The 11,870-nt window shown below is 43.4% G+C and overlaps 1 protein-coding gene across 1 annotated transcript; it reads right to left on the reverse strand.

The window, feature by feature from the left end:
- Positions 1-3,101: 3,101 nt before the first annotated feature.
- LOC308299625 (ADP-ribosylhydrolase ARH3-like) lies at positions 3,102-4,262 on the reverse strand (the record flags this gene model as incomplete). The annotated part of the gene is made up of 1 exon (XM_080743420.1): positions 3,102-4,262. One exon carries the CDS (start codon positions 4,260-4,262, stop codon positions 3,102-3,104), a length of 1,161 nt encoding a protein of 386 aa, XP_080599546.1.
- Positions 4,263-11,870: the final 7,608 nt, after the last annotated feature.

Genomic DNA, 11,870 nt, shown 5'->3' on the forward strand with positions numbered 1-11,870 from the left:
CTAGAGCCCGCAGGGACAGTCAGCCATATTAGTGGTTGTTGTTGGTTGTCAGGGAGATATCAAAACCAATGCATTTCCAAGTCAGATCCACAAACACAATAAAAGCCATGCTCCACTCCTCAGTCTGGAGTGGCCACATAGAAGAACGCCTTGGTTATAGACATAGTGGAGGACAGATGTGATCTGGGATTGTTAGCCTACAGTATATGCACTCAATATACTCCACTACAGTTGGAGTCCATTTGACAGTTGCTGGTTCCCAAACACAGAATCAAAAATGTAGATCTAGAACACATAGAATATGTACAGTACAGTAAGGTTCAGTAGAGTACAGTAAAAGTACAGTAAGGTTCAGTAGAGTACAGTAAAGTACAGTAAGGTACAGAAAGGTACAGTACAGAAAGGTACAGTAGAGTACAGTACAGTAAGGTACAGTAAAGTACAATACAGTACAGTAAGGTACAGTAGAGTACAGTAAAGTACAATAAAGTACAGTAAAGTAGAATAAAGTACAGTAAGGTACAGTGGAGTACAGTAAAGTACAGTAGAGTACAGTAAAGTACAGTATAGTAGGGTACAGTAGAGTACAGTACAGTAAGGTACAGTACGGTACAGTAGAGTACAGTATAGTATAGTACAGTAAGGTACAGTACAGTACAGTAAGGTACAGTAGAGTACAGTACAGTAAGGTACAGTAGAGTACAGTAAAGTACAGTAAGTTACAGTAGAATACAGTAAAGTACAGTACAGTAGAGTACAGTAAAGTACAGTAGGTTACAGTACAGTACAGTACAGTACAGTACAGTACAGTACAGTACAGTACAGTACAGTACAGTAAGGTGCAGTACAGTATAGTAAGGTACAGTACAATACTGTAAGGTACTGTACCTTACAGTAGCTTAAAGTATCCTATTTGTTGGGTTGGAAGCGAGCCCACACTGTTTCGAAGGAACAGTATTTCTAGTGTTGGAGTATAATGTTTTATATTTATTTACTATATTATCTTTAAGCATTATCTTGAATTTATAGATTGAAAAGCTCAAATAGTCTATCACAACTATTCCTTATTTTTGCCATAACCGATGTCAATCACCTTTGTTCTAGCTCTAGTAGTTTCGAACATAAGTGTTCCCCTCAGCTCATACCATGTCAGTATCCTGGTTAGTCATGGTCAGTATATGTCAGTATCCTGGTTACGGTATCATGTCAGTACCGTGGTCAGTGTCACGTAGGCCTAAAAATAGCAGATAAAAGATCAGCTACTTATTTTGTACACTGTAGTATGAAGCAGTAGATATTAACTTAAAAAGTTAAAATATGGAAATGAGGTTTCTGCCAGACAGAAAAACAGCTATAGCTTTGCCATCAGATGAGTAGATGGATCAGTCTCTTACTCTCTTTCTTAGCCATGGCTGGTGTTCTGGATCGCCCCGATGGTCAATTCCAACACACTGAAGACCATAGCTGGTGCAATAATCCAGCCCCTCTTTGACTACGGAGTCCACGTATGGTATTGTGACGCCCCACAAGCCCTGAAAACTAAACTACAAACAGCCCAAAATAAACTAATTAGGGTCCTGCTTAGACTTCCCTATCAGACTCACCTCACCGCTACTCACCAGTTAAGAGTGGGGTGGCTCAGAGTAGTTGACAGAGTACAGCAACTTGCAATGGGCCTGGTGTACAAGATACACTACACCACTATGATACCCAAGTACCTGTCAAAATACTTTATAAACATTAAGGATGTCCATAATTACAACACCAGAGGCAGCGCCACAGATCACTTTCAACCCAGAGTCAAAACCAACAAAGGGTCAAACTCTTTTTTCTGCTATACCACCAAAATGTGGAAAGCCTTACCGAAGGCCACAAAGGAGTGTGGATCACTAGCATCCTTTAAAATTGCCCTGAAAAACCACTTACAGGCAGCAGCCGTTCGCAACTGGTAAAAAAGAATCTAGCCCAACCCTACCCTCCCCTGCCCCTTCTTTGTATATACTGTTTGTTTTGACTTACTGTCTTCTATTTTGTTTTTCTTTACATATCTACTGCATAGTACTGTGTTCTATTTGTCTGTCATTCAATGTTATATGAGATACTTCAATGGTTTCCAGTGGAAATAAGCTTAGTCTTTTCATGGATCTCCTTTTAGTAGACCTTGTACCAGTGAACTGTACCGTCATGAAACTGTACCTTTTCCTATGCAAACTTCTAATAAAGTCTTCAATCAATCAATTCTCTCCCTCTAAGACTACCCATGGTAGAGTCTAAGACTCTAAGTGATGTGATTTGTCGCCATCTACTGGCAAATGAACTAACTATAATGTTCCAACTTCCAAGTGTCCTGCAGATTGCATTTACAGGTTATTTCCCAGATTAAAGTTTTCATTTAGATAGCTTTCACCTTCACATTTCAAAACACATACATTTCCCCAGAAATGTACTTTTGTACTTGAAATATGTATGCACATATTTTTGCAATTCAGAAATGAATTATAGGAACATCTATACGCCAACTAAAGACCATTGATTGATTGATTGATTGATTGAATAAAATACAAACACTATATACAGTAGGCCTATACACAAGAGATGGGGAAATTACATTTACCTCGCCTTGTGGTCTCCTGTTTTGTTTATTTTTTTCCCTTTTCGTTCTTTTTTAGAGAATCGGAATCAACCTCTTTTGTTCGCCTTTCACAGGACACAAGATATATTATATTTGTCCATAAACACAATTGAAGGTCCTCGTCCTCTGTTCACAGCGTGCACTCTCTCTCTCTGACAAGCTGACATACATACAGCAATGTGAGCAAGTTCACAAGCGTGAAAAAGGGGATTAAAAGAACATTGAACGTACCTGCTGCAAGGTATCGTGTCTTTCACCTCTTGACTTGCTGACCAACAACAGTGTGGCTCTCTAGCGATAGGCCAACTGGTATCAGATGTGTCCTTATGAGAGATGATGCAGTCACAGGTCACCTAGCACACCGGCTGACCCCTGTAATGTAAATCTGCAAAGTAAAATACAGTACTCAAGTAAAGTAAAGTGCATTAGTTACTTTCCACCACTCTGTCCCTCCATATACGAGTCCAGTTCAAACGTCACTCTGAATCTCTTCTTGTGTGCAGCTCATAGTATCTGACTGGTTGTCTGATTCGTCACTACAGCCCTGCTTTCCTGTCCCACTAACTTCTTCCTGAAGTGACTGGTGGTGTAGCATGTGAAGGCGCTCTGCAGTCACATTGGCATCTCCAGTTCCCTCACAGCGCCCGATCCACGCCAGTGGAATGGCCTCAATGCCATAGTGGGCCCCGGCAATGGCCCCGGCCATGCAAGCTATGGTGTCTGTGTCCCCGCCAAGGGCCAGGCTGTATGCCAGTGTCCTCTGCACTCCTTCGTAGTGCTCTGGAAGGCAATCTCTGGGCTGTAGACAGTGGAGCACACAGAAGATGGCAGTGGGGACGGAGTGGAGAGCTGCAATATCGTTACCGAGTTCAGAGACGACCTCTCCTATGCTGACCGTACTCCTGTCCATCATGTGTTTAACTCTGCGTAGGCGCTCACAGAATGGCTTTTCAGCTTCTTTCAGGACTCTGGCATCATTGCGTGCGGACACATCCTCCTCAACCTCTTCCATCTCTTCGATCAGCCTGCTGATGAATTGCTGGGGAACATCTAGCGCCCCCTGCAGTGAGAGGTGGACAGCCAGTGCCTGCAGTACAGCTCCATTGTAACCCAAAGAACAGGAATGCGTTAGCATGGCCCCTCGACAGGCGAACCTCTTGACGTCAGCCACGGCAGGGAAAGCCAGAGCGAAGGGAGACGCCCTCATGGCCCCGCCGTTCCCAAAGGAGCCTCTGCCATTGAACTGGTCCCTGGCTGGCTGGTACACATCGCCGAGCTGCGGACAGGACAGCTTCTCCAGCACCTGAACCACTCCAGGACCGTACCCCCTGCCAGGAGAATCACAGTATTCCTTAGCAAACCTGCCAGCCATGTCCTGCTCATCAAACCCAGCCCGGCCCAGCAGGGACTGGGCCACACATTGTGTCATGGCTATGTCGTCGCTGTATTCGAGAATACCGTCTCCTTTTGTGTCGTCGTCCAGGCTGCTCAGGTGTTGCAGAACCTCCTCCATGGGAACCTCCATCGCTCCCTCAAATTTCAAGCCAACACAATCACCCAGCACAGCTCCCACCAGAGCACCCCTGAACCGGGACAAGGACGGTGCAGGGTCACCCGCCCCTGAAGCCATTGCACTTGATGCTGTCACAGCCGTGGCCTGTCAAATTATGAAACAAAAAAGCTGGTAAATAAGGTTATGCTTTCCTGACTGACAGCTCTCTGTCTCTCTGCCTTTAAAAGAGCAACACCGCCACGTGCAGCCTTATATATGCCTTGATATTATGATGCATCATTATCACGTGATGTCACGTGGCTTGACCAATCATGGAGACACCACCCGTTGCCCCTCTCTGAATGGTTATACAGGCATAAACAGACTGATAGATAGATAAATAGATAGATAGATAGATAGATAGATAGATAGATAGATAGATAGATAGATAGATAGATAAAGCAGGGATGATGACAGAACCTTCGCTAAAAAACCCCAGGACAACAATCCACTCGCCCTAGACTCTTGGTCCTCCTAGCCCCCAAACTAGTCTAGGACCTGAATATGCACTTAATTTAGGAGATAATATCTCAACTGTTCTTGGCTAATATGACCCCAAGGAACAACTTAAGATCCGGGACGAAATACCTGAAAATTACCACGCCTTTTTATAAATTACCACAACTTCCAACATATGGCTTCTAAACCGTTGGAGCTACACATTTTCTGTGGTGCTCAAAATGTTCAGAATACCAAAGTTTATGGGGACATATACATTCGTAACATTTCTAATTTCAATATATTATGACAAAACAACTAAGAAACTAGTTTTTAATATTTTGAATGCTTCAGGCTGTGTCTTTATTTCCGTTGTATGTAAAGTACTTTCTCTCTGAGAGAAGTGCCATACAATGAAATGTACATACATGCTTACTTCACCACACTACACGTTCATAAAAGTTGTTGAACAAGCGTAGCAGATTCCTTATGAAGGTGAACTCTGAACAGGTTGGTCCACCGACTATTCCATGCTCCAGCAATGTTGCCTAGAGAAAATACCTTTGGACATGTGAAGGTATAGCTTTTCAGGTAGTAGAGGCCATACCATCAGATGGAGAAGGCAGTCATCTCATGTTCAGACTAGATATATGACAGCAATTGCAATCTGATCCAAGGCTCTCATCAGGTCCATGTGCATTCTTAAAAGGTTCATCTGTGATCACACTCTGTAGCACTGGCTCAGCCATCAACTGCAGGGCACGCACACTCTGAAGGAACTTCTTTCTCATTCAACTTCTTGGCAAAAACATCTGACAGGTCACCAGAAAGTTCACTTTCAGCTAATAGTAAACCTATACTGTATACAAATTATCAAGGCATGCATAGCAGGAAAAAGTTACACATTTATGAATTGTGGTTATAATCTGTAGCCTACAGCAATTCATTGATAATATGTATAGCTTTAATGATGTAATAATGATTTAAAACATGCTACTTTATTCAGCTGACCATGTTTATTAATTTTGGTGGAATTATTGTGTTCTATAGTTGTATTTATTTAATTGGGTTAAAGTACTCTGCCAATTCCCATGAAAGAGTTAAAATGTATTCATTTGGAATCAAAAACATCGAACATGCCAAATGAATACATCTTGGAGAAAGTAAATGTTATGGTTTTGTTTTTTATAACCCTATTTTTGTGGGAAATAAAGATAGATGGCCTGAAAGGTTTAATATGCAACCGAAAGGAAATGTGCTACAGTTTCACTAATAAAGATTGTAGAAAGCGGATTTGATTTGTAGGCAACCACAGCTGATGTCACAACAGCCCATAAAGGAGATATGCACGTGTGTCGTGTTTGATACCATGCAAGCACAGGTGTAATTAGACGCTTGCAAGATTGGCTATTTTCACTACTTCTTAAAGATTTAGTTTTCTAATTCAATGAATTTTGAATTGCCAATGAGGGACCAGCATTCTTGGTGACGTCGCCATCAACAAGTGCAACCTGATATAAATATCCCGTAGTCTATACCCGTAGCCAATAAGAGAGGGGCAAAGGGTGACGATATAATATCGAAAAATCATAACAGTCAGCGGAAAGAGAAAGAGAAAGTTTAAAAAAAGCTCTAGAAATGTTCCAGGAAACAACATCAACAGCAACAGATGTCCCAGAAAAAGAGGGTGGTGCGCCATCGGTGATCAAGAAATCCTGAGAAAAATCACACCCAATGTGAAGTGAGCGGTGGTCGTGCTTGTATAAACAGACTAGGATTTAAGTCTAGGATGTACAGGCTATACTACACACACGTTTTGCTATGGCAAAACGCTGAGGAAAAAGGCTACAGACATACGACATATGACATCACTAGACAAACATGATGCTACGTACACACATTTTACTATGGCAAAACGCTGAGGAAAAAGGCTACAGACACACGCACAGCCACTTATAGGAGCGGTTTGCACCGCTCAAAAACTCAAAAGGATACGCTTAGCAAAGGATAACGCACGTCAAAAGTCCCAGTCCCATCACGGAAGCCAATCAGAGAGTGGCAAAGGATGACGTAAAAATATCAAGGCTATGTAAGGGTAAGAGAGAGGCCGTCTATAAACGCCAATCAGATGGTCATAAATGAGCTTGAGGATTGGTAAATGGGTCAATCTCCATGATTGGTCAAGTTTCACGTGACATCATAATATTTTACTATAAAACGGGTGAAGCGGGCACAGATCTCTAGTTTCATATAATCACAACATTGTCATCACATCCAATGTGATTGTCCTTTTAAATGTTTTTATTGTACAACACAATGCCATTCAGCAAATTTTAGCAACACATTGCCTTATCTTCTAACAACCTCTACTGTAAATTTGTGGTGCTGGTGCGTGAAATGATACACTGGACGATACATCTGAAAGAAGAACCTAAAGACTACCATGCTGCTGTGGTAGTTGGACACAAGCTGTACTCATTTGGAGGATACATCTACAATCAGATCGAAGTCTACATCTTCAACACATTGTCTTTGCGTTGGAGGAAGTTGCCCCCAGTGACAAATGGAAGAGGACAACGTCCCATTGAGGTTCCCTCCGGACACTGGGGCCACACAGCTGTGCTGGTAGAGGAGATTGTCTACCTCTGGGGAGGCTGTCCGTACTGCAATGTACTTTATGCCTTTGATGTCGACACCCACAGCTGGTTCAAACCCAATATTTCTGGGACTATTCCAGGAGCAAGGAGCGACCACTCAGCCTGTGTCCTGGAGAAGGTCATGTATGTATATGGAGGAAAAACCCAGCTGACTGGATATACTAATGACATGTACAAGTTGGACACCAGCATAATGGTCTGGTCTTTAATTAACACAAGAGGAACTCCGCCACCTGTTTCAGAATGTCACTCTGCAACTATCATTGGAACAAAGATGATTGTATTTGGGGGCTGGAGAAGTGGCACAGCCTACCGGTACCCCAACAACAAGGTCACAGTGTTTGACACAGAGACCAACTGCTGGCTGAGCATGCCTTCTGGACACCTTCTCCCAGAAGAACGCAGTAGTCATTCAGCCTTTGCCTACAATGGAGAGCTGTACATATTTGGTGGCAGCAACAGGAACTACCAGAACTTCAATGATCTGTGGAAATTCAATCAAGAGACCTTTTCATGGAAGCAGGTTGAGCCAAAGGGGAAAGCCCCCGGTAGGATGGCTGGGACATGTGCTGTTGCATGGTGGGAGATTGCATTATCATCCATGGAGGATTCAAAGGAAACTACATCGGTTCTGCTGGCCCCTACCTGTATATCCTAGACTTAAATCCTAGCCTGAAGATGTTATGCAAGCTAGCAGTCACTCAGTATGGTCTGGAGCTGTCTGAAGTCCCACATGACATCAGGTGGGAACTGGCAGCCATGACTACCGACAGCAACAGCAAAAGAATGACACAGCCCGGGTCTCCCTTGTGAAAGTCTAACATCTTAACCATCAGACCAAAGGGATATGTGGACCAGGGGAGATACTAGCCTTTTGAGGCCCATCAGGCTGAGGCAGTGAGTCACTCTGCTACACACACACACACACACACACACACACACACACACACACACACACACACACACACACACACACACACACACACACACACACACACACACACAAATAACAGTAATAAATAAATATGTAAATAAATAAATAAATACATAAAAATGCAAGTGTCAACAGGGTCCAAGCATAGAAGATGGTTATGAGATGATGATGAGGAGGAGGAAGATGTTGGGGAAAAAAGGTGATGACTTTTAGGAAAATATGCAGATGAAGAAGACAGAATATCTGTTGACAGTGAGATTTGAACTCACAACACTACGTGTAGTGAGGGAGTAAAACGGCTGTTAAATTCATCACTATAGGCTACCAGATGCCATTAGTGTGACGTATCTCCATATTTGGGCACAGACTACTTTATCATGGACAGGAGTCCATGAGCCTGATTTATACTTGGTCGTATGACAGTGTCGCGTGTCAGAAAGCAGATCTACAAGCTCATGTGTCACATGAAAATATTAATTCTCATAATGGATCACGTTATGACACGTTGTGAGCTTGTAGGATCAGCTACTTTCAACAAACGACAATTTTGCATGGCGTATAAATGAATAACCATCATTCATCTCTTGTTTTTCTTTTGTATTTACCTACCAACATTTACCATTTAACTACCAACATGATAAGCTATGGCCTAATGTTCAGTGTTAAAGGTTTTAAATCTATTTTGAAAGGCAATTGCAGTGGAAACGTTGATGGTTGATATTTACACATTTTCATGTGTTTTATATTTTCCAAAATTCTAATAATGAGATTCAATAGATCTGTGATTGGGCTGAAAATAGTTTGTAATCTTCATTTATTTCCACTGCAGATGATTAGCCATGCATGTTTTACCAGAGCCCTGTTAGTCAGTATTACCTGCTTCCACCTCTCACGACGAGAACGTATAGGGTTGGATTTTGAGAGGCATTTTTTTTATTTTTTTGGCGCCTCAGTGGGTCACCAAGTAAGTGCACATACCATATAAAGAAAGGCTCCGGTCCTCATTCAGCTGACCCTGGTCTGAATCTGTCCAAGGCACATAAAGGCCTTTTCCACCAGCAAAGAACCGGTTCTGGTTCTTTCTCCCGCCTATGGGATGAACCAGAAGTGAGCTTTTCCACCGAGAACCGGAGTTGGTTCCGAACCGTAAAAGTTGGTTCCGAACGGGAACCACAAAATCCTTGGTTCCTCTGGTTCAATCTGGTGGAAACGCAAGGCGCTTTGCAAGTACGAACCAAGGTTCCAAGAAAGGTGAACCAGCACTGGTTCTTGAACCAGTTCTTTGCCGATGGAAAAAGCCCCATACTGCATGTGATCATGGTATATGCACTAGCTCTGTGAAACACCACGCCGCCTCTTTTTAATAGATTTTATTTCCCATTTTCTGACTGTATCAAACGTTGTATTACCATTATTAAATACACATTTTTTTTTTTTTTTTGGAGCGGTGAAAGCGCTCCCAATGAACAGGTATATCCGTGGGTATGTGGCTGGGTGGCTGGCTGGGTGGCTGGCTGGCTGGGTGGCTGGCTGGCCGTGTCCGTAGCCTGGGCAATACCTTGAGTGGCCACACACAACACACTAGTTAAAGGAGGGGCGCTGTTTTGTGCAGGCCAGGCACACTCACCACTCACTCACAGGCACAGTTTACACTCACTCACTCACTCACATAGGGTACAGCTGCTCAAATTCACCGCTCCACTTCGAACCGAGGTTTGATTTTTTTCTTTAGTTATTGCAATTGATTATGAGGTTGGTTCCGACCCAGGCCCCTCTGTCATGTGCATTAAGCGCGACTGGCAAAGAACCGGTTCGGTTTGTTTTCCCGCCTATGGGATGAACCAGAGGTGAGCTTTTCCACCGAGAACCGGAGTTGGGAACCACAAAATCCTTGGTTTCTTTGGTTCAATCTGGTGGAAACGCAAGCCGGTTCGTGGCCAGTTCACAAGAATGAACCAAGGTTCCAAAAAAGGTGAACGGCACTGGTTCTTGAACCAAGGTTCTTTTGGTGGAAAATGCCCCTCTATCCACCTCTTTCCGCGGGAATTTACTGGAGATTTTTTTGCACCAGACTTCCGGTAAACAGCAGACATACAAGCTCCCGTCGCGTCGCAGATGCAGCCGGTGTGAGCTTGTAGATCACACTCTGCTGCGATGCCGGAAGCTCCGTGCAACTTCTGCGCAATGCACGTTGGGATGTTGGAAAGTTGTGTATAAATGCACATGCTGACAGGGGAATGATGGAATAATTTACTGCCCTCCCCTCAGGCGCAGGACAAGGTGGAGGGTGGATTCTTTCTGGATGTTGTAGTCAGAAAGGGTACGTCCATCTTCCAGTTGCTTGCCAGCAAAGATCAGTCGCTGCTGGTCAGGGGGAATTCCTTCCTTGTCTTGGATCTTGGCTTTGACATTCTCAATGTTGTCACTTGCCTCAACCTCCAAGGTGATGGTCTTGCCTGTGAGGGTCTTGACGAAGATCTGCATTCCTCCCCTCAGACGCAGCACAAGATGGAGGGTGGATTCTTTCTGGATGTTGTAGTCAGAAAGGGTGCGTCCATCTTCCAGCTGCTTACCAGCGAAGATCAGTCTCTGTTGGTCAGGGGGAATTCCTTCCTTGTCTTGGATCTTGGCTTTGACATTCTCAATGTTATCACTTGCCTCAACCTCCAAGGTGATGGTCTTGCCAGTGAGGGTCTTCACAAAAATCTGCATGTTTGCGGAATATTAATTGCTATCTGTATACCTTTATCTTAGTTTCTTAGTATTTTCACTCCACAACCAACACTCTGCAAACTGTACTGGATGGTTGAACATACCTTCTCTTATATTGACAGTGATGTCACAGTTATGTCACAGTTCACTTAGCTCCAACATCTGGCTTTGTCCGTATGTACGCCCAGGGTCACAGTGGCCAAGCTTCGCGCGATGCTTAATACACTGCTCACTTCACACTGGGTGTGATTTCTACACTACACAGCTGCGCAGCGTGAGCCGCATTTATATAAAACTAGTCATTAAAGTACTAATATAGACTGTAAGTAATTAAAGCGGGTCAATAAGAGCTGAAATCAATAAGATATATCAGTATTCTGATATTAACCTGCAGCTGCAGGCCACATTATGTGAAGGTGGTGGAGGCCAATTGCCCATGTATGATCTATTCTATTGTATGAGAGGCTGGGAGTCAATGGGTCAGGAGGACTGGTGTGATGTGTTCCCTTTCTTTGGTTTTGGTTCATTATCACCTCAGCAGAGCTTTTTATGAGTTGTATTGTAGTCTGTCTGTGGCCTGCTGTGAGCAGGGGCTTTGCAGTAGTCTAAACGACTGGTAAATGAATACATGAATTACTGTAGGTTTCCTGTGTCTGGTTGTGACAGGAAGGGACGTACGGTCGCTCTCTGTGTTTTTTCAATGGTTTGCCCTTTGGATGATGTAAGCGAGGACTCAGAGACGGACGGTTAGGTTTCCCTAATTTATTGTTATTAGGAGCTTAACCGAGGTCTCCGACGGAGATCATAATTCAAAAATCATCTCAATTATCATTACATCGTTAATTCAAAATTAAAAGACACAACACATTACGGGGCCTAGTAAAGAAAATATTTACTTATCTTAACAACTTAGGAATTTGCCAGGCGCAGAGATCCAGGCGCAGC

Source organism: Nannobrachium achirus (assembly GCF_963921795.1).
Source record: "Nannobrachium achirus genome assembly, chromosome: 2".
Taxonomy (NCBI): Eukaryota; Metazoa; Chordata; class Actinopteri; order Myctophiformes; family Myctophidae; genus Nannobrachium; species Nannobrachium achirus.